Below are 27,421 nucleotides of genomic sequence, written 5' to 3' on the forward strand. Positions count from 1 at the left end.
ACATTGTATTGGATATCCTTTCTGCCAACGGCCCAGGTTTAAGAGAGAAAAGCAAGTTTAGGAAAAAGGAATGACAAGGCCGGGTTCATGGAACTTGACCAGGGAGGAGCCTCTCTTTTTGGCTACTGTTTGAACACATGAATCAGTGTGATGAAAGAGACCTCATCTGTGAAGAGCAGAGAAATGAGTGTGGGCAACACCGTGAGAAGAAAATAAAGGGACTGTTGAACACCCCTTCTGATGAGATCCGCCTCTTACCGTTCCGAATGTCTCACTCGCCACTTACAAAAATATCCTCTGTTGTATCAGAGCCTGGCAAGGAGATTTTTCTTCTTCTCTGACCAAGGATTCCTCTGAAACAGGAGTGGCCGCAGAGAACTTCAACCAGAGACAGGTAAGGGGTTGCCTCTGAGGAATGGGACCGGGATGGGAGAGGTGGAGCAGCCTCCTCATTATAAATCCTTCTAAGTACTGTTTTGTTATGATTGGAAGGGAAATGATATACATATATATATATATATGGTCCTTGCCTACCTCTGCCCTGGACCCAGAACCCCGGCCCCGGCTCGGTCTCAGGCCTCACTCTACCACCCCAGTGAGATCATCCCCTCAGGAAGCAGCCACAAGCATCAGGAGACATGCTGAGGTCACACAGCTGGATGGGGCAGACCCCAGCCCCCAGAGGTCCTCCAGCTCTCGTTCTTTCCCTGGGGCTCATCCCAACTACCCAGCCTGTGACTCTTAGCCAAATTCCACCTAAAAAGAGCATCTGACTTCCTCCCAGAATCTCTCTCCAGAATTACTGTTGGCTGTCCCTCCTTGAGGGCAGGAGCAGGGGAGCCACACTGGGTCTCCTGTCCTGGAGGAGGAGAGCAGTGTGTCAGGACAGCCCCAAGATGGAACCGGTGACAGTGATGACACCTGCCAGGTTGGTAGTGCCAGTCTTTCTGTTAAGAACCTCACCTGCATTAGCTCATTTGGTCCCCATCAATATATATTTTTGAGGTGGGTACTATTATCCACCCCCACTGCTTTACAGATGAGGAAAACAAGTTAACTTTCAGAGTCAGGACTGAATCTGGACCTTTGGGCTCTAAGTTCAAGGTTCATTCCAACCCTGTCATTCTAAGACACAGAGCCTATTACATCCTTGTTTTAGAGATCAGGGCACACGAAGCTGTCAAGGCTCTAAGGTCCAGTGTAGGGAACATTTTGAAACAAGTTTGGCTGCTACTGAAAGTTTTGTGCCTCTTGGCTTCTCTCTGAGCCCCAAGAGAAATCAAGAGAGGAAGGGAAAGGACAGGAGGGAGGAGGAAGGGGGGAAGGGGAGGGAAGGGGAGAGGTTAGAAGAGGGCAGAGGCAGGAAACAGATACAGTCACACCTGCCCTTCACTGGGAATTCATGAGGTCCCTGCCAGGGCCGCTCCAAGCCCATCCCTGTGGAGGCTACCCATGGCGACAGGTGTCCTGCTCAGGATAAACCAGATGACACCACAGACATTTAGTTTATAATCAAGGCAGCACTTGGGTCCCCAACAGAGTGAGTGGAGCATGGTGTGGATCACCACCCATAAAAGCAAATTGTTGGTATAGTATGAGCCCCCTTTGTATAAAATGAATAACATAAAAGAGTATTCATTTATAAAAAAAGTCTGGAGAAAAATTCCACAAGCTCAGTGGTGGTCATCTCTGGAGGGCTCTGATTAGAGGGATTTTTAACTTCCTGTGTTCTATATATTTCCATAATGTTTAAATGTTTCATGATGCATGTGTAACGCTTTGATGATCCGAATGACAGACAAAAAATGTTTTTAAAGAAAGGGAGTACCCCTGCCCTTCATCCATCACAATCCCTAAACTTCCAAAACAACCAGCATGTGTCGGTGACTGTGCCTCTGTGTACCAGGAAGTGTTTGTGCATCATAAAGGATTTTGTACTGAGTGTGTATGATTAATTATTAAAGAAATGTTGTCAATCCCACCAGATAAGTTTAATGTTTAGTTTGAGGACTGAAACATTAAAGAGTTTGTTCCTTGACTTTGCACATTGTTGCTTAAGTGTCAGTTAAAAAAAAAAAAAGGAACAAGGGCAAACAATGTGATTTTGTTTTGTTTTCAAGACTGCTTAGACCTGAAACACTTTCACCATTTGTGGTGCTTCACTGCTTTCCTTATCTTCATGCTCAGGAAAATATGTTGCTGTTGTAACTACTGATCTAGTGAGAAAAGGGAGACTAGGTAAGATGCCAAATGAGAGATAAAATGCGTGATCTAAAAAACTGAGTAGCACTGATGGCAGGTGGAAAAGGAGACCCCAGGAGGGGATGTGGGGAAGATGAGAATAATAAAGGCAGCCTTCCTGGAAGAGGTGGGCCTGTTTGGGAGCAGGGCAGAGTAGAGAGGAGGGCGTCCCAGATGAGGAAGGCAGATTCAGTGATTAGGCAGGAGCTCTGTGGGCCAGGCCTAGAGTGGGCCCACTTGCTCTGGTTTCTCTTTTTCCTGAGAGAGGCTGGGGTCCCCACCCTGGCCGTGGCCCTGGGCTCTAGAGAAGGTGCTAGCAGAGCTGGGTGGAAAGCCCAACCTACTCCAACTCTGGACTCTGCCCAGGGATTTCCACTGAAATGAGACGACGGGCCAAAGCGTAAGCGGGTTGGATCCAGCCTGTCCCTGTGGGAACACGCGCTTCCGTCTGTCCCTGAGAGGGACTTGCTGACCACAAATATGTGAGTAGGATGAGGAGGCTGCCCCTCTCGGTGCAGCTGTGTGTGTTTGCATGTGTGCCCACAGGCTCTACACTTTCTCACGTGTCCCCACCCGTGTGTGCACCCGTGTGTGCCCCTGGGTATGTGAGCCGAGCCAGGCTGGCATTTGGATATGGTAGGGTGTTCCAGAAGGGGAAGAGAAAGACAGGAAACAGGAGTGTGGAGAAATGGGGTCTTAGAGCTCTTATTTACAGATGAGTTTAGGCCTATGAACTGAGCTTCAGCAATACAAACAAACAAACAAACAAACAAACAAAAACTATATTGGCTCTTGTCATTGAAAAGTCCAGGGGTATGATTGGTTTCAGGAATAGTTGGATCCAGGTACTAGAATGATGTCTTCAGGATATTGTTTTTCCAGCTTTCAGAGATGGGAGAGTATAATACAATGGAAGTATCACTTAATGGCAATCATTTAACCTATTGTGGGGAGTGAGGAAAGCGAGGGCCTCTTTTCAGAAAAATGCTTATATCGGATATATGCATATGGTCTGCGTAATTCCTTCCTTTCCTTCCCTGTGAAGTGGGTGGAACTTGCCCTATTTCTACCTGGCCTTCCTGACTTACAAGGAAGGACTTGCCTCTCACAGGTTCAGAAGTGAATGCAGGAAAGTGGGCCTTCCTCTGTCACTGGGGCCCCTGGCACATCACCTGAGCTCTGGGATGGTAGAGGCTGTGGCAGGCTTCTGCTCCCTTCTCCCAGCCCCCTTCCTTCACCCACCTCCTCCCACCGCCCCTCCCCTCCCCTGGGTCCTCCCTGGCCTCCCCTTTCAGCTTTGGGCCCTTACTTTGTCTTTTAGCTGGAAGTTCTGGCACATGGAGCAAGACACACCAAGACGAAGACAGTCCATCTCTCTCACATCCGTGGCCAGTGGTTTGGAGAACATGGGGGTTGAACTGTCGGAAAGCCTGGTCTGTCCCCTCCCCCATCCCAGTGTAGCCCCTGTTGGGAGGGGCCTTTGTCCACCATCTTCCTCCCGCTCCCACCTCCTCCTCACGTCTTTGCTTGAACACTTAGGAACCCCAAGCGTGTTGACCTCCTCCGCACAGAGAAGCCCCCTTATTTCACTCATTAAACATTTGCTGTTTACCTACCCTGTGCCTGTATAGCCTGCCCTTGTCTGAAAGGTCAGGGAAGGTCTCAACAAGGAAGTGACATTTGAGCCATGATCTAAAGGATGAGAAGGAGAAACCTCATGGTGAGGACAGGAGATCTCTGGGGACACCTCAGCCTCTGAGGAGCTGGCAATCTTGGCCTTGCTCCAGAATGACCAGAACACTGGGGCCCTAGGTGACACCCTTTCCCTCCCACCTCCCCTGAAGCACGAGCGTCCCTCCCTCATGCAGACCATGAGCTCCCCGAGGGCAGGATGTGTCTGGTACAGAGCCCAGCACACAGTAGGCACTCAATGCATGCTTTTTGGAATTTAGTTAAGTGGCCCTCTGGTTACTTCCTGTGCCCTCCCCCCACCCCAGCCCACTCCTGAGGTGGCTATGGGCACACTGGTGGCAGTCTGGATCTCTCCCAGCTCCAGGCCCCCAGCTAGTGTTCTCACTTGAGGTGGGAGACACACTCTGGTCACTCTCTGGTGGCTTTAGGAGGAGGACCAGGCCCCTGGCAGTGACCCGAACCCCACAGAAGTTGGAGACAGCTGGAGCAAGACTGGCCCGGAGCCCTCCTCAGGATGGTAGGTGGTCTCTGGAGAGATGTGGGTGAGCCTGGGGAGGAGGCCCTCGTGGGGAGCACAGATGGGGATCTGGTCTCTTGTTGGGGATGGGGCTCCCTGAACCTTTGTTGAACCAACAAACAAGTTCTGCTGGCCTCTGCCTCCAACGTGAGCCAGGCAGGAGGTTTCTAAATTGTATTGAAGCAGCCGGAATGAAATCCCATTGGGAATCCTGATTTATACTGTGGGACTTCTCTGGTTGAAGTTGGGCAGCACCCCTGAACCAACCTGGTCCCCTCTCTCCCCGCATCTTCCTTCTCCCCCATTCTGGGGCACCTCAGGGAACCTTGAGGCTTAGTTTGAAAACCCCTATACCGGGCCAGGCCCCTCATTTCACATGGGGAGGCTGAAGCCCGGAGAGGGAGAGGGATGGGCCCAAGTAACACAGGCAAGTTCAAGCCTAGAGCTCAGCCTCCTGACACCCAGGCCTACTGGGGGTCCCTCCCTGGCCAGTTCCTGAGCTGAAGAGAGCATGAAGGGGGCTGGGGAGGATTCCATCTATCTGCCTTGGGGGGAGATTGGGGAAGAATTCCTCATGCGGGAGGTGGGAGTTAGGGACAGAGAGAAGGGAGAAAGTTTCCTTAAAACAGTGGCTGGTAGGCTGAATGAACATGAGTGAGCATCTTTTACAAGATCAGCCTGGGGACCCCAGGAGCTATTCAGGTACCAGCCTTTCCTCCAGGGACAGACAAGCAACCAAACGACCAGGCAGGAAATGGCATTTGCACTGCACCAGCAAGGCAGGGGGCATACATGATGGCTGCCAGTGGGCTGTTCATACTTTCTCTTGCTGGGAGGAGCTACTGACTCAGAGGATAAGTGTCTGGGGTCCCAAGGGAGTAGATGCAGAGCTGGGAGTCTCCCCACCTCACAGGGACAGGTGGAACTGGGACAGGCCGGGGAGGCAGCCATCCTAGTTGTGCATTTCTTCCTCCTTGTCTCAGTTCATTCCTTTCCGAGCCTGAGACAGGATTATCCCTGGGGTAGTGGTGCTGCTCCAGGCCCAGGCACAGCTGGTACAGACAGAGGCCAGAAGGAGTGGATGGCCTGAGCTGTTCCTTAGTTTGCTCTGGACTAGGGTTGCCCTTCAGTCCTGTGGGATGTCCCATGTTGCCGTTTTACAGGGGACGTACCTGAGTGGCTTCTACCTGGAGGTGTTGAGGATCCCCATGGGGTGGGAGTCTGGGGGAACCACTTGTGGACCCTGCTGGTCTTCTCCCCAGGAGGAGCCTGCAGCCAGCCCTGAAAGTGAGACACTTCTACAGGGAGCACACACAGCTGTTTCGGTGGATCTGCATAGGCCTGCTCTGTACTGGTGAGCTTGGGGCCCAGCCCTGCTTGGGACAGCCACCCCCGTCCTAGCCCCCAAGTCCCCACCTCTCTGGTTTCAGCCACCTCCATCCTAGCCATCCATGTCTCCAGGCAGGGTCATTGACTTACCCAATAACTCAACAAAGGTTGGTTGAGCACCAGCTCAGGGCCAGCTCTTGTTCCAGAGGCTGGAGCATCAGATTTAAACCAGACCAGACCTTGTTTGCAAGGTACTCTCTGATCAGTAATAGAAAGAGGAACAAGTATTTCCACATAATGCAGACAGCCATTTGGGAGCATGAAGGAAGGATGTGGGGGTGATCACAGAAGACTTCCAGGAGGAGGTGACATTCAAGTGTCACAGGTTGGGCAGGAGTTAGCCAGGTAGAGGAGAAGCACAATAAGAGTGAGGAGGCATTCCATGCGGAGGAACTACAGGAGCAAAGGTGAAAACCTGCGGGACATGGGCAGGAAGCTGATGAACAATCTAGTGTGGCTAGAGGGTAAAGTTCTAGACCAGGTGTGCCAGAGGATGAGGTTGGAGGGATGTGAAGGGGCCTGGTTTGGGGAGGGGGTTGGGAGCCTTGAATTTTACCCTTAAGGCCAAAGAAAGCCATGGAAAGATTTAAACTGGAAAGTGTCAAGGTCAAATTCACACTGTGGAAACCTGGAAAAGGCAGGCTGGAAAGACAGGGAGGAGATGTTGAGGATGACAGCACATGAGTGAGAAGACAAAGTGGTAAAAGATGGAAGGGGATGGATCTGAGAAACCCCCGGAAGCAGCGCCAGTCAGCCTTGGGAGCTGATCACCTGTGCAGGATGAAGGAGGCCCTGGAATTCAGGATGCCTCAGGGTACTGCCTGGGCCACAGTGTGGGTGCTGCTGCCCTCCAGAGTAGGGAACAGGGGTGGAGCAGGGGGTCTCGGCAGGGAGAGGGATGACAAGTCATCTTGGACAGTGTGTTGTAGGTACTGCTGCCACGCCCTCCAGGAGGAGAGGAGGTTGGTTTCCCAGGAGTGTTTGGAGAATGAATTGAGAGGTGGTTCAAGGACAGAAACCTGGGGACCAGCCACACAGGAGCTGGGAGAGGAAGAGGGCCCTGAAACAGCCTGAGAGGAGTGGAGATGGGGTGGCCACAGGAGACCAGGAGCAGAGTTGGCACCAGAGCCCAGAGAGCCAAGGGTTTCAGGCAGGAGGGAAGATCCGCAGCATCTCTGCAGCTGGGAGCCCAGCGGGACAGGGACTGAGCAGCGTCCGTGGGATTTAGGACCAAGGAGGTCATGGTGACTTGGGGCAGAGGTGCGAAAGCTAGACTGGAGAACGGGAGGCGAGGCAGTGTAGACAGTAAGTCTAGACAGCTCTTCCGAGACATTTTTTATGAGAACTGGGTGGGAATATTCATGGAAGGGTGTGGCAGTGTCAAGGAAGAAGGTGCATTTGTGAAGGGAGACACTTGATTGTGTTTCAGAGCTGAGGCAGGGAGTTTGTGGGAAGAAGGTGACACGCTAGGAGGCAGAGATGACCGGTGGAGCAAGGTCCCCCTGGGCACGGAGAAGGAGGGCTCCTGGCCCAGGCATAGGGGCGGGTCTTCCTGGTTGGAGGCTGGCCTCGGCTTGTCAGGTGGGAGGTAGTGCAGGGAGGCGGGTGTGGCCGCACGGACCTTCACAGGGGGTCCCGCAGGGGAGAGGACATGGAGACTCGGCAGTGGTGGCCCCAGTCTTCGTGATGAAATCAAAAGCAGGGTCATCTGCTGAGATGGGGCTGGTTCACAGCTTCCCCCAAGAGATATCTGACATGGAGAAGCCTTCCTTCGGCAGGATCTGATCAGGGCCTTTCTGTTTCCCTGGCTTCCACCTCCACTCAGACTCAAATTTGTTTCTCCTGAAGAAATGAATGACTTCCTTCTAGCAGATAATGGGAATTACCTCCCATATCCTACCGACTTCCACTTTTCTCTTGGCCTTCAGGAGCTCAGTCTCCATCCTTCAATCATCCCTTACTTTCTCCACGTTTAGTGATTTTGATTTCCTCCGATTTTGATATATTTATGGAGTCATGTCTTCCATGGTGAGGAGGCCCTTCCTGTACTTCCTGAAAGTAGGCATGGCAGAGAAATGAAGCTCATGTCCTCAGCACTTCGTCGGAGCTGTAGCAATGGCTTCCTCGCCTTAGACAGGCTTTCCCCTTGGGCACAAAGACAGCACTAGTATCCAGCTGACATAGAGGGCTTCAGTGTCCCCAGTCTCAGAAGAGTGTGCCTCTCTTGCCCATATTTCTGGCCAAGTCCCTGGAGATCTCTGATGTGCCTAGCTCGGGCCATGTGCCCATCCCTGGGCCTGGGGGATGCTGTGGTCTCCTACCCCTGAAGCATGTCAGGCACCACTGGACCACGTGGGCTAGGAATGGGGAGGGGAGCCCCAAAGAAACAGAAAGTCCTGTCACCAGAGTGGTGAACTGACCCTGAAGGTTAAAAATACTCCCTGAGACATGTTATTCCTGTATGCTGCCTGGAGGACTTGTCCATACAGCCTCCTCTCTTGTACGACGTGCCTGAGTCCCCGCTGGCCACAGACAGACCTGGGTTGGAATCCTCCCTGTGTGAGTCACTTCCTTTCTTGTGTCTAAATGGGCATCACCATAGTACCCATGAGACGGTTGTGGCAAGCAATCCTGCCAGTTCTGTAAAGTACTGAGTTCGGCGCCTCTCTCCTGCCAGCTCCCCCTCCCTTGTCCACCCACAGTCCTGTGCCTGCGTCCCGGGCACTGCCTGGCAAAGCCTTACCTGTGTGCCTCTAAATGACACCCATACAGGTAGCAATCCCAGCCCACAAACTTTTATGTGAGAGAAAAATAACTTTATTTCCCACAACTCAACTTATTTCCTACTTCGATTTCGTCATTTCCATTGAATGATAGGAACTGGATGTCTGGTCAATTTGGAACATCCCTCTACCCCTTTCCTTAGAAAGAGGCTTATCTGCTACCAATCCTCAGGTGTCTACCAACCTGTCCATTTCTCCGGTTGGTCCTAGGTTCTCTGCCCCTGCGGGTAGCCATGGAGATACCCCATCTCCATCGTAGGCCTGTTCTAGTTTCCTCTCTGAGCCCCTCACGGAGAGCACTTCTGCTGCTTTCTGCCTGCTGAGGTGTGCAGAATCTCAGGAGATTTCTATGGCTCTGCCTACCCACACACTCCATGGGTGTTCCTCTCCCTGAAATTCTTCTGCCTCCCTAGGGCAGGGCTTCTCTGCTTGCAATGCCACAAACACATCTGGGCTTTTGCCACCTCCCCAGACTCTGAGCCCTTTCCCTTGGGACCCACTGATATCCTCTAACTAGTGTCCTCCAACTAGTTTGGCTGCAGAGCAAGTAAGGGTAGGGATTACGCTTGCTCATAATCTTTCATCCCTCATTTTTTATCCAATGGAAAGCCTGTAAGTCCTTTCCATTCTTCAAGGGCCAGGGAGAGCTATTTCCCCTCTGCTAGCCACTGTCATATTCTTTTCTGGAGATACAGCACAGACTGGCTTAGCTGCCTGGAGGGGAGAAGGGCAAAGGGGGAAAAGGAAATTCCAGGAAGAAAAATGGTCATTGACTAATACTTCAGAATGGGATGCTGGCTCACACAAGCAACCACTTTACTGGAGTAACTGACTTATCCATCTTTGTCCTCCACAGTACTTAGCGTGGCTCTGGAACATAGTAGGTGCTCCACTGATGCTCAGAGATTCATGCTGTCTTTTCTCGTCCTTACACATCTCCCTCACATTTGGTCAGCACGTTGCAGTTTGAAAACTCCTCTCACACACATTCTGTCAATTAATTCCATAACAACCCTCTGACACGGTAGAGATGACTTATTTCCAAATGAGGAAACAAGCTCAGAGAGGTTGGGTAACACTTCTCTCTCTGCACTCTGGCTGGAGTAAGGTGGAGCCGGAGGGCAGGACTGCAGGGTCCGGGAGAGGCCAGTGTCGTTATTGATGACCCCTTCTCTGTTTCATCCCCCTCCGACTCCCAGCTTTCGCTGCCTTCCTGCTGATTGCCTGCCTCCTGGATTTCCAGAGGGCCCTGGCACTGTTTGTTCTCACCTGTGTGGTCCTCATCTTCCTGGCCTACAGCCTGCTGAAGAGGCTGCTGGGGCCAAAGCTGCAGAGATGTGTCAAGCCTCTGGGGCATCCTCGCCTGAACCTCTGGTTTAAGAGGTAAGTGAGCCCCCCAGGTGGGGCATGGGGTTGGGGCAGGGGGTGGGCACATTGGCTGAGGGCCTCTGAGTCAGCTCCAGGGCTGGGTGAGGAGGGCCTCAGTCCTCGTCCCACCAGAGGGCTCCTGGGCCATGGGGAGCACACCATACTTGCTTGCCTCCTGGGAGCCCCAGGGCAGGTGTTGCTGGGTGGGTGGCTTCAAAAGGCAACTTTGTAGCATCTTTATGGTGTTTTGCCAGTTCCTGTCTGGTTACAACAGGTGACTATGACATTTGAGAGCAGGACTCAACAGTTTCCTAAATTCAGAGATCCCAGCCCATTCAAGCAGGGAGGGCCCATATCAGTGCCTCCTATCAGATCACCCGGGGCGTGTGTGAGACATACAGTTGCACAGGGCCACCCCTGGAGTCTGATTCAGCAGTCTGGACTGGGGTCCAGGTGTCAATCATTTTAGCCACCAGGGGATGCTAATGTAGCCAGCCACGTTTGGGATTCCCTGACTTTCAAGCTGAGTTCCTCACAGCTCTGGAAACCCTGGAGATGCCATAGGGCAGGTGAGGGAGATTGGAGAGGGGAACATCAGACACCCTGCCTCCCAATCTCCATTTCAAGCAGGCAGCTCTATTTTATCTGTTTTGTAAGCTTTTCAAAAAAAGAAGTTTCTATGGCTTAAAAAAAGTCTGAAGGCCTCCAATCTATTCCAGTATTCTTTTTTTGTTGTTGATGAAGAAACTGGTGCCCAAAGATATCCAATGACTAAGCCAGGCAGGTTCAGGGCACAATGGTGTTTCCCAAAGTAAGATCCACATACCACAGCATGATTTGAGCCAGCCTAAAATTTTTCACTTTATTTCTAAGTAGATTTGTCTTTACATTAGACTTTTCTTTATTAAATTGATTTATAAAAGGATTTATTTTTATAATTATCTTCTATTTATGACAAATCATTGATACTGGTTTTCCATTTGAGGTACTGATGTAAAAGTTTCCTTTAAAAAAATACACACAGATAAACTAGACTGTATAAAAACTAAAACTTTTGATTCCGAGGACACCAACAACAAAGTGAAAAGACAACCCACAGAATGGGAAAAAATTTGCAAATTGTGTAAATGATAAGGGACTTGTATGTAGAATTACAGCTCAACAATAAAAAGACAACCAAACTGAAAAATGGAGAAAGGATCTGAATAGACATTTCTCCAAAGATACTCAAATAACCATGAAAAAAGCTCAATATTATTAACTATCATGAAAATGCATATCAAAACCACAATGAGATACCACTTCCCATCCACTAGGATGACTGTCACAAAAAAAGATAGATGACAGCAAGTGTTGATGAAGACATGGAAAAATCTGAAACCCTCATACACTGCTGGTAGAAATGTAAGATGGTGCAGATGCTTTAGAAAACAATTAGTCAGTTCCTTAAAACATTATACTTAGAGTTAACTTATAGTAACTAGAGTTACCATATCCAATAATTCCACTCCTAGATATATACCTAAGAGCAATGAAAACATATATCTGTATAAAAACTTACATGCAAATGTTCAAAGTATCATTATTCACAATAGCCAAAGTGGAAATAACCCAAAAGCCTATCAACCATTAAATGGATAAATAAAATCTTATATCCATATAATGGAATATGATTTGGCCATGAAAGGAATGTAGTATTCATAAATGCTACAATAATGATGAAGCTTGAAAACATTAGTTTTAATTTTTTACTGTTCCACTATTTTCTCATTTATATTGTTTGCTATACTAAGTAAAAGAAGCCAGTCCCAAAGAACCATATATTGTATGATTCCACTTACATGAAATGTCCAGAATAGGCAAATCTATAGAGACTGAGAGTGGATTAGTGATTACCTAGGGCTGGAGGGGGATGGGAAGACTGAGGGGTGATGGTAGAGGTACGAGGTTTTTCTTTGGGCTGATGAAAATGTTCTAAAATTGACTGTGCTGATGGTTGCAGAACTCTGTGAATATACTAAAAACCATTGAACCATACACTTTAAATGGGCAAATTGTATGGTATGTGAATTTTGTCTCAATAAAACTGTTTTTAAAATACATGCATGTGATTTTGGCATCCAAAATCAGGTCAAGATGGAGTAACAGAGACCAGGTTTATCCTCCCACTTGAAATAACTAAAAAACCAGAACAGATATATGAAACAATAAGTCTTAAGAAATTGGGCATCAGGCAACAAAGGACAGTGATCCTTGAGAAAGAGGAAACAAATGAGGTGAGCCCTGTGATTGCCCCAACTTACTGCATTAAGAGAGTTTCCAGGCCACAGTGCAGGGAAGGGGTACCAAGGTGAGGCCTGCAGATTTCCTGAGCTGAGCAGATTGAGCTTGGCATTCAAGGAAGCCAAAACAGCTAGAGTTCACAGTGCAGAGTACCAGAAAGGAGAGAGCTGTGCAGAGAGAAAACTCCAGCCATCTTCAGAGGGTCTTCCCTCAGTATGCAACTGAGTTCTGATCAGTGAATGTATGTGAGGGAAATATCCAAGACCTAGAAAAGAACCACCCAAAAGGATTAGAGGGAACAGTGCCCAGAAATCACACAGGGCCAGGAACAGTGTTTGTTCTCAACAGTCAGAGTGGAAAACCTCATAATTCACAGGGCATTGTTTAGAATACCAAGAAAGATCTTGGGTCAGCAATAGGGAAAAATGAACCGTAGAATAAACCCTGCTCAGGTTCTGCCTAACAGATCCTGAAAACAAAACTTGAAAGAGTCAAACAGAGCATCAGTTAACCACGGAACAACATTAAGTGGACAAACAGATGGGTAACTGAATTTTCCAAAGAAGAAGGAGAGAAAAAAATACTCCAAGAAATCATGTCTAAAAAATTCCAAATTTGATGAAAATTATAAACCCAAAGATCCAAGAGCCTCCACAAACCCACAGCACAAGAAACATAAAGAAAATTACACCAAGCCATATCATTTAAAAATTGCTTTTTTAAGCAATAAAGAGAAAATCTTAAAAACAGCTAGAGAAAAAAAGTTACGTTCAGAAGAACAAAGAACAACAGAGTTCTTCTCAGAAACAATACAAAAGAGAAAACAGTGGAACAGTAAAAAATGAAAAGCTAAACAAAAATATGTCAATCTAAAATTCTTTACCAGTGAAATATCCTACAAAAAAAAAAAGGAAAAATTGGAATTTTTCAGACATACAAAAGCTGAAGGAAATCTTCAGACACACGAGAAACAGAGATGCACTGCAAGAAATGTTAAAGGACATTCTTCAAACAAGGAAAGTGGTACTAGACGGAAACCTAGATCCACACAAAGGAATGAAAAGCATTGGAAGGGTAACTGCGTGGATAAATAAAATGACTGACTTAGTTATTATTTGAATCTCTTTCAAATGTAATCAGCTTATAAGGCAAGAATAATAACAAAGTATTGTGGAGTTTATGTTATATGTAGAAGTAAACAACCATAGCACAAAAGCTGGGAGGGAGGAAATGAAATCATAGTGCTTTTAGATTTTTATACTGCATGTGAAGTGGTATAATATCACTTCAGGGTGGACTGGGATAGGGTAAATATGTTTACGATAAATACTAAAGCAACCACTAACGTAACACAGCAAAGAGTTATAGCTAACAAGTAAAAAAAAAAAAAATGGAGAATAATTTAAAGATAGTCAATCAGAGAGAAGGTAGAAAAATAAGAAAGGAGGAACAAAGAACAAAAATGGGGCAAATGGAAAATAAATAGCAAGATGGTAGATTTAACCCCTCCCCCATACCAATAATCACATTAAATGTCCAGATCAGTAACCCTTATGAACAAAGATGTAAAAATTACAAACAAAATTTTAGAAAACCAAATGCAGCAACATATAAAGGGATAATATATCATGATCGAGAAGGGTTTATCCCAGGAATCCAAATTTGGGTTAACATTAAAAAAATCAACCAACATTACGCATCATATTAACAGACCAAAAAGAAAAACTATATGATCATGCCTATAGTCTCAGAGAAGGCATCTGACAAAATTCAACATCCATTTCTGATCAAAATTCTAAGCAAACTAGGAATAGACTGGCACTTTCTCAATCTGACAAAGGCCAGCTACTAAAAATTTATAGCTAACCTCATACTTAATTGTGAAAGACTGAGTACTTTTCCATTGAAATCAAGAACAATATAAGAATGTCCATTCTCACGACTTTTATTCAACATTGTCCTGGAGGTAAAGGAAATAAAAGACATGTAGATTAGAAAGGAAGACTTAAAGCTGTCTTTATTTGCAGACAACATGATTATCTACATAGAAAATCCTATGGAATCTACATAAAGCTAGTAGAACTAATAAATGAGTTCAGCAAGGTTGAAGGATACAAGATCAACATAAAAAACTATAGTGTTTCAATATACTAACAACAAGCAATCATAAATTAAAATTAAAAAATGTAATTTAGAACAGCATAAAACATACGAAATACTTAAGGATAAATCTGACAAAAGTTCTGCAAACCTGTACATTGAAAACTACAAAACACTGCTAAGAGAAATTAAAGAAGACCTAAATAAATGGAGCAATATTCAAAATTCAAGTTCATGGACTGAAAGAAGCAGTATTGATAATACATCAATTCCCCTCAAATTAATCTATAAATTCTAATAACATCTCAGTCAAAGTTATAGCAGACTTTTTGGGTAGAAAACAATAAGATGATTTAGGATTCATATAGAAATGCTAAGAACCCCCCCTCTACAACATTGTAAACTGACTATAACTCAATAAAATAAAATTTTAAAAAAATGCTAAAAACCTAGGATAGCTAAGACAACTTTGAAAAAGATGAACAAAGTTAATGAATTTACACTACCTGTCTTTAAGACTTATTATAAAGCTACTGTAATCAAGACAATGTGGTATGGGCATCAGAACAAATGGATCAGTGGAACAGAATAGGGGGTACAGAAATAGATATATATATATATTACCAATGGATTTTTGCAAGGGTGCTAAGGCAATTCAGGGAGGGACTAATAATCATCTCAACAAATTCTCCCAGAACAATGGGATATCCATATGCAGAAGAAGAAAGAGGGGGAGGAGGAGAGATAAACAAAGGAACTTTGATCCATGAGTCACATTACATAAAAAATTAACTGAAAATGGATCATAAACCTAAATGTAAAGCCTGAAACTATAAAATTACTATAAGAAAACATTACTATAAGAAAATCTTTGTGACCTTGAGTTAAGTAAATCTCTTAGATGCAAAACCCAAATCACAATCCATTTTTAAAAATGATAAATTGAACTTCATCAGAATTGGGATCTTCCACTCTTCAAAAAACTTAAGAGAATAAAAAGACAGGCCATGATTAGAAGAAAAATTTTGAAAATCATCTATCTGACAAAGAACTTGTATCCAGAATCACTTATTAAGAACTCTCAAAACTCAGTGATAAGAAAAACAACCCAATGTAAGGGTGGGCTCAAGATTTGAACAGACATTTAATTAAAGGAGATATGTAGGTGGCAAATAAGCACATGGGAAGACGCTCAACATCATTAGTCACTAAGGAAATGCTTATTAATACTGTGGGGAGATACTGCTATATGCCTGTTAGAATGGCTAGATTTCTTAAGGTTGACCATACCAAGTGTCGACAAAGGTATGGAGGAACTGGAGCTTTTATACACTGCTGATGGGCATGTGAAAATATACAATCACTCTGGAAAACAATTTGGCAGGCTCCTAAAAAGTTAGGCCTTACCATATGATTCACCCATTCCACTTACAGTGTTTACCCAAGAGAAATGGAAGCATGCAGCCACACAAAGACTTGCACATGAATGTCTGGGCTGAGCTGAGTACACACATCCTCTGATTTAGTCCTCTTAGCAACCTTGAGAAACAGACTGTCTTTGGCTTCCATTTCCCAGTAAGGAAACTGGACTCAGAGCAGCTAGGTGATCTGCCAAGGTCACACAGCACTCTCTCTCCTCCCATGAGCCCTGAGTAGCTTTTCCCTGGGGCCCTGGGTGCTACTGTGCAGGGGGTGGGGGTGATGCTGACAGTGAAGGCTTCCTACGCTTCCCCTGCAGGGGTCTAGCACTTGTCGCTTTCCTGGGCCTCATCCTGTGGCTGGCTCTGGACACCTCTCAGCGGCCTGAGCAGCTAGTGTCCTTTGCAGGAGTCTGCGTGTTCATCGGCCTCCTTTTTGCTGTCTCAAAGCATCACCGCGCAGTGAGTGCTTAATTGCCAGGCCCAGAGTGGGCCACAACCCCTTCTCTTTGTGATGTCAGGACCTCTTTTTGTTTCACAGTGTGGTTAACACCTTCTTCCAAGCTCCAATCAAGCCTCCAGACATCCTGATGCACACCTGAGTTTAGGGATCACGTCTAAGGAATCATTAAATGCTGGGAGGTAGTAGTGGCCCTTAGCAGTCCAGCTGCCTTCTGCTGAGGGGGCCACGTAGAGATTGGAGTCAGGGCGCCTGGGAGCCCTGACTATGTAGGAGGGATGGGGAAGCATCCAGGCACAGGTTACACTGAAGCCAGACTCTGAGGCCACAACTCCAGCTCCATCTACCCAGCAATGACCCAGGACCAAGTGCCATGACATGCTCAGGGCTGGTCCTTGGTTAGACCTTGCCCCACCCTTGCCCACTGCCCAGGCCCACTGCTGCCAAGAGCATGGCCTATTCTGAACTCCATAGGGGATGTAACCATTGGCAACAGGCCCGGAAGTCTAGGTGGGTCCAGCCTTCATCCTACAGACTGTCCAAAGCTCCAAGGCCCTTCAGCAGTACCGTGCCCTCTGCCCTCACCCACCCTTTTCCCTATGGATCTCTTGAATTGCTGAGCTCACCAGGACCTTTCTATCGGGTGGCAGGTGTCCTGGCGGGCTGTGTCCTGGGGTCTTGGAATACAGTTTGTACTTGGACTCTTCGTCATCAGAACAGAACCAGGATTTGTTGCATTTCAGTGGCTGGGTGACCAGATCCAGGTGTGTACATGGGGTTCAGCTGCCCAGGGCATCTTGGGTTGCCTGGGGATGGAGGAGGAGCCTCTCTGCTGGAGGGAGGTGGGCAGTGAGGCCACAGAAAGGGACTGGGACCAGGATGGTGGGTGTGTACTGGGACCCCAGACCAGGTGGGTAGCTGGGGGCTGGGCAGTGCAGCTGCTACTTCCCTCAGGCCTGGTACCACTTGCCCAGATAGAACAGTTCTTTCAGAGGCTGGGTCTGATGTGGAAAAGAATCTCAAAAAAGGTAGGTTCCTGGGGTACACAGGCACCAAGGCATGTGGCTCTCAGTAGTAATCAGTGAAGTTGAAATTACGATAGTTCCAAGTGCTTTAAAAATTGCAAAAGATTTACTTTGTGTATGTGTGTATTTAACAATAGTGTTCAGTTTGTTGAAGTTATACTTTTTTAATTCCGTTTTTAAAATTGTGCTATATATATATTTACGTAACAGAAAAATTACCATTTTAACCATTTTTTAAAACAATATAACAATTCTTTTTTGTGTGTTTTTTGTTTGTTTTGGGAGAGAGATAATTAGGTTTATTTGTTTATTTATTTATTTTTAATGGTGGTACTGAGGGTTGAACTCAGGACCTGTGCATGCTACGCATGCAGCCTACCACTGATATACCCTCCCCTCTATTTTAACACTTTTTCGGTGTCATTAAGTTCAATCATATTGTTGGGCAACCATAATGGTTTACTTTTTAAAATAGAAATCATCGAGGACACAAGGTTAATCCTATACTCATCCCCACTCACCATCTCGAATTTCCACGTGCTCTCTACAGGGAGAGCGTGGGGTGGAGCAGGGAAATGCCACGCATCTTGACTCTGCATGCCTGCTGACCACTCCAACAGTATCCGTGGGTGTTGTGCAGGAAAGACATTTTCTTCTCTAAGCACACCCCCATTTCATAGATAGGAGTCCTGAGGCCTGGACAAGAGAAGTGACTTGTCCCTGCAGTCACAATGCAAGATCTGGTTCTAAATACTGGTCTCTTGCAGCAAACGTGTAGCCAGATTGGGACACCAAGGCCAAGAGCCTTGAATGGGACAGGACGGGGCTGTGCCATCCTGGGTCAGGAGGGGAAGGGAGAGGACGGGCTCAGAGAGCACCACCTTTGATAGCCTTCTCCGTGCATCTCCCTGTTTGCTTCCTCCACTGTCTCGTCTCTATTTTGGTTGTCCTAACAGCTCTCATCTCAGAGTATTTCTTTAAAGTTTATTGAAAAGGTGTCTCTTCTGGAGGACGTGTTCAGAAGGAGCAAGCACCCATGAGTGTGGTTTTCACCATGCACATGGTGCTCCTGCGCCTGTAAGGCCCAGGGCCTGGTGGACTTGTCCTCAGATCAACCTGCCTGGGGCCAGGATGCCTGCAGCCTCTGTGTCCTTCTCCCCTTCAGGCTGCTGGGAAGGCGCATGGAGCAGGCGAGGTCCTGGTTTATGTTTTGTTTGTTTTCTCCTTTCAGATCTTCCTGAGCTACACCGAGGCCGGCTCCAGCTTCGTGTTTGGGGAGACTCTGATCAAGGATGTCTTCGCCTTTCAGGTCAGCTTGACTTTTGGCCCACATAGCCTTTAGCCGCCTCTGCCCAGCACTTCCAGCTAGTGGGGAGTCTGAGCCAAGCCCAGGCGGAGGGGGAGGGCTCCTGTGGGCAGAGCCTGGGTACCAGAAGCTGATGAAGTTGAGCCTCGGGGTCCTGAGAGGGGCCCCAGCAATATGTTTGCCTGAGGGTGTGTTTTCAGTGTATTTTGTAGAACTTGTGAAAGTAAGGTAAATCTAAATTCTTTTTCTTAAAAAATGAATCCCCAAGTCATAGAACTGCTAGGAGGCTGAGGACAAGAGAGGGTAGGAGACCTGGGGATGGGACCTGCTGTGACCTTCGCCCCGATGTGCTCAGGGGCCCTAGAACTGTAAGGGATGGTTTCCAGGAACCCTTAGGCTCAAAAGATCCTTTCAGGGTGTTCCTCCTTCAGGGCCCCTCATGGGCCACCTCTGCCAGGAAGCCTGCCTGTATTAGTCCTGCTGCAAGCTGTAACTCCCTCCTCTGGACTCTCCTAGACCCACAGTCCCTCCCACCCTCCCTCCCTCCTTCCCTCTTTCCAACAAAAATGTATTGTGTGCCTACTGCAGGACAAAATGCTATAGAGGAAACTGGGATAAAGACTCAAAGACTTATTGTGTGATGGTAGAGACCCCACCCTCATTTAAAACAGGGCAACCTCTGCTGAGTATGTGATGGTGTGACTGCTTCACTGTTCAGGTGGACTGTGGTTGTACTTCTTTCTCCAATTGACTTCCCAAGCACCCAAATGCCTCCTTTAATAAGAATTCTAAGAAGAGCTTGTGTACCTACCTCACACCCAAATTGTCTCAGGACCCTGAGGCCCACTCCAGGCTTAAGTTCCACTTCCAAATGCCGGGTAGGGAGAGAGTCCTGGGGCCGCATTACCCATTAGCTGGCCCCAATTTTCTGCCACTGTTGCCATGGCACTGCAGATGGGGACTGGTGCCGCCCACCCGGTATGTCCTGGACCACTGTCACCATGGGGCTGTAGTGCAGGATCCCATATGTAGCTTCCAGAAATTTCTGCTTTTCACCATTACTCAGCCATTGTTCCCAGAGCATCCCCACTCTGCCGGGGGTGTTGAGCCCCAGAGGCTTCTAGCCCAAGCCATGGGCTTGGCCATGAACCTCTGGGCTGGTGTCAAGCCAGGTCACGAGTCCAGACACCTCCAGTGCACCCCTGTCCTGACTCGTGATGAGGTCCTCTGGGAGCCTCAGTGTCTGTCTGTGCCGGCAACTTTCTGGGAAATGTCCACTCCATCCAAGGGGTTCTAACAGTGTCAGCCCTAGGAGGAAAGGGGGAGGGACCAGGTTCCTGTCCTCTCAGGACAGATTTGTCCATCATGTTTCTCTGAGACCAGTTCTCGGTAGGGGGAAGATCAGGAGGGCAGCTTCTGTCAGCCCCTCCAAAGGTCCCCTCACCCTATTCCCATAGGGCAGGGAAAAGGTGGGGACACAACTCCCTTCATATTTGCATTTCCAAGTAGAGGCCAGCCAAGGTTTCAGGGAATATCAGTATAGTTCTGCTCCAGGGTGACTCCTGTGTCCACCAGACAGAGAGCTAGCAGCTCACACTTTGCAAGGCAAACAGACAGCACTCTGCAACTCCACCTCCCCAGGCAGCCTGTTCAAGTGTAAGTGGCACAAAGGAAAGTGCCTGGGGAGTTCCTTTAGGGAGAGATTGTTTAAACTCGGGACAGTGAGGATGCCTCCTTGAGGAGGTGGCATTTGATTTGGAGCTTCAGGACAGGAGAAAATTGGGCACAGGGAGATAGGTAGGAAGAAGAGACACCTGGGCAGAAGCACGGAGGCGAGAAAGCGCTGGGCCGTCTAAGGCACAGGGCGTAGTTCAGCCTGACAGGCATGTAAGCTATTTGAAGGAAGGGATGGCTTAACGGATAAACTGCAGGTGGGGTGGGGCAGTATCTTCAAGGGTCTTCAATGCCAGGCTGAGACACCTGGATTTTGTTCCCAGAAAATAAGGGGCCTTGAAGGTTTTTGAACAAGGAGGAACTTGATTGGAGCTTTGGGATGGTTATTATGTCAATAGAAGGTAGAAGGGATTGTTGCCAGGATGTTTGGAATAGGGGACCAGTGAGGAGGCTGCCTCACACCCAGGTGATGATGCAGGGACCACCAGCCTACCACAGTCCCAAAGAGAGGTCGCTCTGGGGAATGAAGGTGGGGGGTGGGAATAGAGAGACCAGCGGTATAAAGCTCATCACTTAGCTCCATGTTACAGCTGTGTTTGCGTTTAGCTATTGGAAGACCAAGCCTGGGTCTTACTCATCCTTGTGTCCTTTAACTGACCCCAAGCCCTGCAAAGCCCTGCCTGGTGCCTAGTGCATTGCTTTTTGCTGAGTGAGTGAAGTGAATGAATGGCTGTTCTTCTGTGCATGTAGGAAGTCCCTCTGTGCCTGCTGAGAATGCCTGGCTCTGTGAGCCCCTGGCTGGGCGTTGGGCTTCCACACGACCAGCCTCTCCCCAGCTGGATGACCATTCCCAGGACTGTGATCCTGAGCAGCTTTCCCTTTGGCCCAAGACCAGGGCTGAGCTCTTCTTTCTCTAAACCTCCCCAGCAGAGGTCCGAGCTTCCCAATCCTCTAGAGCCAACAGCTATACACAGGTTTTGCAGCAAGATCCAGGGTCCTGAGAAACAGTTTTGTCCCCCTCTGACCTGAGATCCTGGTGGAACAGAGAAGAAAAGCTTTTAGGGAGAAGGAAGTCATAACAGCAGCTGCTGGGTATGGAGCCAGGACCGTGTGCCAGGCACTCGCTTCACCTTCACAACAACCCTTGTAGGGAGGATACTGTCATTATCTTCTTTTTACAGATGAGGACACTGAGGCTCAGAGTGGTTGTTGCTTGTGCAGGGTCCCAAAGCTAGTGAGTCTTGGACTCAAGATTGGAATCAGGTCCAGTGCTCTTATTAGCTTCTGTGCCTTGATATCAGGGCCCTTTCCTTGGTAGGCAGTGGTAACTTAGAACTTAGATCTTTGTTTTCCCCTTGGTTTAGCAGAAAACAGTCTTCTTTAGGACTATTTGGTTGCCAGTGACAGAAACCCATTTGAAACTTGCTTTAAAAGGAAGAGAGAGGGAGGACTCTTTCTTGGCTCACAAACTGGAGGAAGGCAAGGTAGGGCTGGTGCCGGCTGGAACCAGGCCCCAGAGCTGCCAGGCTCATGGCCCTCAGCCTTGTGTCTCTGCTTATCCCAGAGTGTCAGCTTCATTCTTTCATACCACATCTTGCCCCGGCACCCAGCAACACCAGATGCTCATTCTTAGAGCATGTCTGCCAGAATGAGGGAACTCTTCTCTGCCAGCTCAAATTAAAAAATCCCAGGGTGGGCTTTGGTTTGGTCTGCTTTATGACCATTCTTGGACCAACCATGAAGACCAGGGCATGGGATACTGCAGTTGGAGTGATTGGAGTCTCCTTTTCCCACCCAAAACCAGGGAGTTGGGTCTCTGATTGAGTGGAAGCCACTTCCAAAATGCATCATTTGGAGGATTATTGCCTATGACAGGCAGGTACTATTAATGCCCCATTATAGAAAACAAGGCAGACAGCTTCCTGTAGGACCTCCATTAGCTCCATTTTCAGGGTGCCCTTGTGTTCCAAGTGAGTGTTTGTGGTCTAGTATAGGAGCAGGGCACAGGTGACTAGCTAGCATACCTGCCTGGGAGTGACAGCAATGGCACAGACCCTTTGATCTATAGCCCCTCCCAGCCATACGTGGGGCCACATTTGGGAGTCTAGGCTGTACTTCCCGACTAGGGTGCTTAGCTCCTGAGTTCATCAGTTGTAAATGACAGAAACACAACTCAAATTGATTTAAGCAAAAAAACAAAACAAAATAGCAAAAACAAGATTGATTCAATTACTAAGAAATCCAAAGGCTTCAGGTCTTGCTAGATCCAGGTCCTCAACATCACCGGGGATTTGCTTTGCTTATTTCCTGGTTCTGTGTTCTCAGTATTGGCTTTGGTCTTAATCTTGGGTAGGCTCTCTTAAGACAATGGCAAAGAGGTACGAGGCTTACATCCAACCAACTTGGCAACCTTAGTGGAGGGAGAGAAAGAGAGAGACCCTGTTTTCCACTAGCTCTAGCAGGAAATCCAGGAGTGGGCTCCTTCTAGCCTAGCTTGCAGTATATGTCATCTTTGAACTGTAGCCAGGGAGGATACATAGCTTTGGTCAGCCAAACCTGGAGCCTCTGGGCTGAGAGTGGAGGAAGGGTGGTTTCCCAAAGGAAATTAAAGCTTTGTTTCCAAAAGAAGTGACCGAAGGGGCATTGGGCAGTCCAGGCAGCTGCTTTACACCACAGCCCCTGTCTGGCTTCTCTCCCATTCCAGCACTGGAAGTATCACCTGGCTTGCTGCCATATCCATCCTCTGGCCAGTGTTAGTTGTGTGTCCTCCTGTCTTTCTTCCCTTTGTAGAAGAATGTGCACACAACTGCTACTTGCATCTCTCCCCAAATCACCCTTTAGAACCATGGATTCATAGACCATTGGACTAGGAGGGAGCTCATTGATCTTTGGGCCTCCTCTTTATATTGCAGAGGGTCAAACCATGCCCCAGAGAGGAGCAGTGACCTGGGCACAATTGCCCAGTGAGGTAAGGCAGAATCAGGGCTAGAACCAGGTTGTTGGACTTCCAGGCAAGTGATGTTTTCTTCTTCATACTCCGGGTAGAAGTCAATGGCATCACATCTCCCTTCCAAATACAAAAAAGCATCCCTAATAACAATAATGGTAAATTTAAAACCTATTAATGGTTGCAAAAGACTTTGAGATTGGATGCTTAATCAAGAGAGAAAAACAAGGGAGGTGGGTTTATCAGTAACCAGCCTCAGCAGTTCCTAGTCAAACGCTAACTGTTTCCTGGCCCCCAGGAGGCCCTGTCTTCTGGACAAACTCCTGGTCAGTGTATTAGCCAGTGGCCTCCTTAGCAAAGGCAGGCCAGAGTGAGGGAGGACGCAAGACAAATGCTCCATGGCCACAGAATTCCCTTTGTCAATAAGATTCAGTAATTCATCATGCCTCCCTGCATCACGCACACACACGCTCGCGCACTTGCAGAGCTCGGGACTTGTCCTCAGGCTGTGGGTAGCTTTAGCTTTGTTACTGCTGAGTCGAATAGAAGGCTCAAGAGCTTTCCTTCCATTCTTTCCATGAATCATGTGGACCTAGTCCAAGGCCTTTGGCCCGTGTCAGCCTGGGGAAGTCTCGGAGCTCATGCAAATTTTCAGAATCCAAGCTGCTTCCTGCTGGGCCACAGTCCAGCTCGTTGCTTCTCCAGGAAGCTGAGTTTCTGCCTGGGACCCCTCAGCCCTCCATCTCCCCTGGCCCAGGCAACGTGGCAGCCACCTCCTGGCTGTATCGCCTTGATTAGTCATTCCACCTTGGCCCCATCTCCCTTCTAGTAACTTTCCAGCCACATGATCGCTGCCGCTGGCTCCCTCACCCTTCCTGGGTCTGGCCTCAGGAACACATACCCACTCTCTAAGCTCAGCAGTGCTGCTTAAATGGTCTCCCTGCATTTAACCCCTAGGGAGAAAGAAAGTGTTTTCATCCCTCAAAGGTGTCAGGGTGTCTGCCTGATGCAGCTTCTGCAATCCCCAAGGGTCCTCAGTGCCAAATTTAGCCCCCCCCCCCAAAAAAAAAGGTAAGATCAGATAAGATAAGGACTGAAAGGTGCCACTGGATTTAGCAATTAAGGGCTCACTGATAATCATAGTGAGCACAATTCTCAGAGAAGGGAATGGAGAGTGAGTGGAGATGGGGTGGGTGCTGAAAGGAGGGAGACGGGACAACGGAAGATCTGATGAGAATGTGGCATCTGTGAAGGCCTCTGAGAGAGACATCAACACGCAGAGACAGGCAGGAGGGGCCGAGTGGTGTGGTCATTCTGGGTGAAAGGACAGCATGACCAGGAAACCGTGAGTCATGCCCAGCCTATCTGGCCTCGGAGTAGGTCCCTTCTGTAATGTTGGGGGGTGGGCATTGCAGCAATCCCCGCTGAGGAATCTTCCAGCTTTGAGCTTCTTGTGGTTCATTGTGGCCTGGCGCTGGCTATAGGGCTCTGTCTGCAGGGCTTAGGCCTTGGGGCCTGGGGGTGTGGGGGCTGCCGGGACAACCTCAGAAAGGCATCAGGAGCCCAGGCTCAGCTCCCTCCAGGGAGAGGAAGCAGCAGGGCCAGGTCCTTAATGGGTTTAGTCTCGTTCCAGAGCCTGTTTCCTGGGAAGGAGATGGTGTCGGCCAGAGGGTCTGGTCTAGACTCCAGAGCAGTGGTTCTTAGAGTGTGGTGTCCAGACCGGCAGTGCCAGCAGGAGCTGGAAAAGCCAAACTCTCCCGTCCACCCCAGACCTCCTGAATCTGGAACTCTAGGGGTGGGGCTCAAAAGTGTATTTCTAACAAATTCTCGGGTGATGCTGATGGTCCGGGGGCCACCCTTTGAGAAGCACTGGCTTAGAGGCACTCAAAGTTCCTTTTCCCTTGAGTAAGGGTGAGCACTGGTACAAGCAGGGCCAGCCTGCTGTGAGTGCCCACCAAGCAGTGGTCAGGACTTACTCGGGGCTGCTACACCCTGGGCTAAGCTCTGCCTTGGAGGGGTGGATGCTTCTCCTGAAAACAGAGAAATGAGGCTCCAGGACTGGCACCAGGGCAAACCTCCTCGGTGTCATAGTGTGACCTTGGCAACCTGCTTTGTGGCCAGGAGGTACTCTGTCTCTTTTCAGTGTGTAACCCTGGGCAGGTAACCAGTACCTCACAGCCTCAGTGTCCCCACTGTGAAGTGGATTTTCATCCACCTCAGTTGCTTTGAGGATCTGAGTCACCACACATTGGGTACCAGGATCGCAGCAGGACTACATAAGAGACACGTACTTAATGGCACTTTCCTCCCTCTCTCCATGGCCGCACTGTCCAGCTGCCCACCTTGTCTTCTGCCATCTCACAGACCTCAGGTCCCAAGGGTATTTCCCAAGCGGGAAGACCATATTGACCTCGGAGACCTTATTAGCATTAAATGTCCCACCTGAGAAATCACCTCTCTTCTTTTTCATTCCTCTTCCCTCCTAGACAGTCACAGCTCCCCTTCCACCAAAGATCCCCATCTCACAGATAGAAAATGTCCCCTGGTTGTTACCAGGAGAAAATCTGAATTCTGCAGTCAGATCCTGCTGCCCCAGGCACTCTCCCTCCTGGCCCGGGCCCCCTCTGCAGCCCTGCCAGGCTGCCCAGCTGCCCCTCGCATGATAAATTGGAGGGGCAGTCTAGACAGTGCGTGATCCTCTCTGTGTTCTCCTCCAAGGAAGAGCCAGGTGCCGTCACCACCCCTTGTGTTGGGAGGTGTGTCCAGCACCAGGCGGCCAGGGGGAGTCACAGGACAGGAAAAGGGTTTCTCCACCCGGTGCCTGTGTTCCCTGTCAGGTGGCATCGCCCATGCAGGGAGGCTGGTGACAGAGACGGAGAGTGGAGCAGGTCCAGATAAATCCCGCAGCACTGGCCTGGGAGGAGAAAGGGAGAACCACGGCAGCAGGGCTTGCTTCCTCCGGGGGAGCCGCCTGCGCCAGTCTCTGTTCTCCTCAACGACCACTCCACAGTCCTGGTTCACTCCAAATGGGCGCCTGACTTCGATTGTCCAAGACTCTCCCTTCTTAAAAATGAAAACAACTCTTCCTCCACCCTCGCCCCTCTCTGCAGCCCTTCTTCCCTCCCGCACAGCTGAGCTCCTCGAAAGAGCTGCCTATCCTGCTGTCTCGACTTCCTCACAGTGCGCCGACTCCCGGCCTCTGTCCCCATCCCTCCTGACACTGCTCTCACCTAGGTCATCAGAGGCCCCTGAATGGCTGGGTGCCAAGGATCTGTCTCAGTCCTTACTCTTCCAGAGTTCTCTGATGCGTCTGGCACAGCTGACCAACCGTCCCTTCTAGAAAAGCTGTCCTTAGTTTCCATCGCACCCCTCTCCTGGATGTCCTCCAACCTCTCCGTTTCTTCTCCATCTCCTCCTAGCACCCCTCCTTCCTCTCTCCCCTTTCAGGGACACTGACCCCAGGGCGGTGTCCTCAGTCACTTTTCTTCTCACTCAGGGCAATTTCCTCAGTGAATTGCGTCTGCCCCACAGCCTCAGCCTGCACTTCTGTGCAGACGAGTCCCAAACAGAGGCCCGGCCCAGACCTCTCCTCTCCTCTGAGCTCTTGGCCCCTTCACCCAACTGCCCAGCTCACTCCACATTCCACTTGGATGTTCCACAGGCATCCCAAACTCAGCAAGTCCAAAACCAAGCTGATGAGCCGCCCCCAGGGCTCTCCTCTGCCCAGGCTCCCCTCCCTTGAGAAGTGTCCACCTCTTACAGAAAATTACAGGAGCAGCTGAGAAATTGGAAATGAAGAAAGAAGAAAACAAAATTTCTACAGTCCCAGCACACAGCAGCGACTACTTTGACTATTTGAGTATATGCCTCTTTCTTTTTATGCTTTTAATATTCCAATTTCCCCATGTAACATTTTAGCATAAGAATGCTCCCATGTTATTACCAGTTCTGCATACTTTATTATTTTAAAGCTGTTTGGAACAGATAGGACATTCCAGAGGTACAACAGGGGATATGGTAAAAAGTAAGTCTTCCTCCCACCCCTGACCCCCAAGTTCCCCAGTCCCCTCCCCAAGGCAGCTCCCCTTCCCAGTTATTTGCATATCCCCCTAATGATGGGGGGGTGCCCACACCAGAGCAGGTGCCCTGCCCCCACCTTCCTTACCCAGAAAGTAGCACAGCTGGCACCCAGTTCTACACCTTCCCTTTTTTTCCTTT

General features: G+C 48.7%; 1 protein-coding gene across 3 annotated transcripts in view; it reads left to right on the plus strand.

Annotated features, from left to right (window-relative positions):
- The first annotated feature begins 203 nt into the window (after positions 1-203).
- Positions 204-27,421, plus strand: part of SLC28A1 (solute carrier family 28 member 1) — a 46,900-nt gene continuing 19,682 nt past the window's right edge. For 2 of the 3 annotated variants that reach the window (XM_072950846.1, XM_015252515.3), the window contains exons 1-8: positions 204-394; positions 3,563-3,674; positions 4,362-4,450; positions 5,713-5,804; positions 9,822-10,005; positions 16,112-16,253; positions 16,902-17,015; positions 18,508-18,585. In XM_072950846.1, coding sequence (XP_072806947.1) covers positions 3,579-3,674; positions 4,362-4,450; positions 5,713-5,804; positions 9,822-10,005; positions 16,112-16,253; positions 16,902-17,015; positions 18,508-18,585 — 795 coding nt within the window. In that variant the 5' untranslated portion in view covers positions 204-394; positions 3,563-3,578. Of the gene's footprint in view, positions 395-2,642; positions 2,724-3,562; positions 3,675-4,361; positions 4,451-5,712; positions 5,805-9,821; positions 10,006-16,111; positions 16,254-16,901; positions 17,016-18,507; positions 18,586-27,421 lie in introns of those variants that run through there. The other variant, XM_006198415.4, reaches the window with a different exon arrangement.

This window comes from Vicugna pacos, chromosome 27 (genome assembly GCF_048564905.1).
Source record: "Vicugna pacos chromosome 27, VicPac4, whole genome shotgun sequence".
In the NCBI taxonomy this organism is placed as follows: domain Eukaryota; kingdom Metazoa; phylum Chordata; class Mammalia; order Artiodactyla; family Camelidae; genus Vicugna; species Vicugna pacos.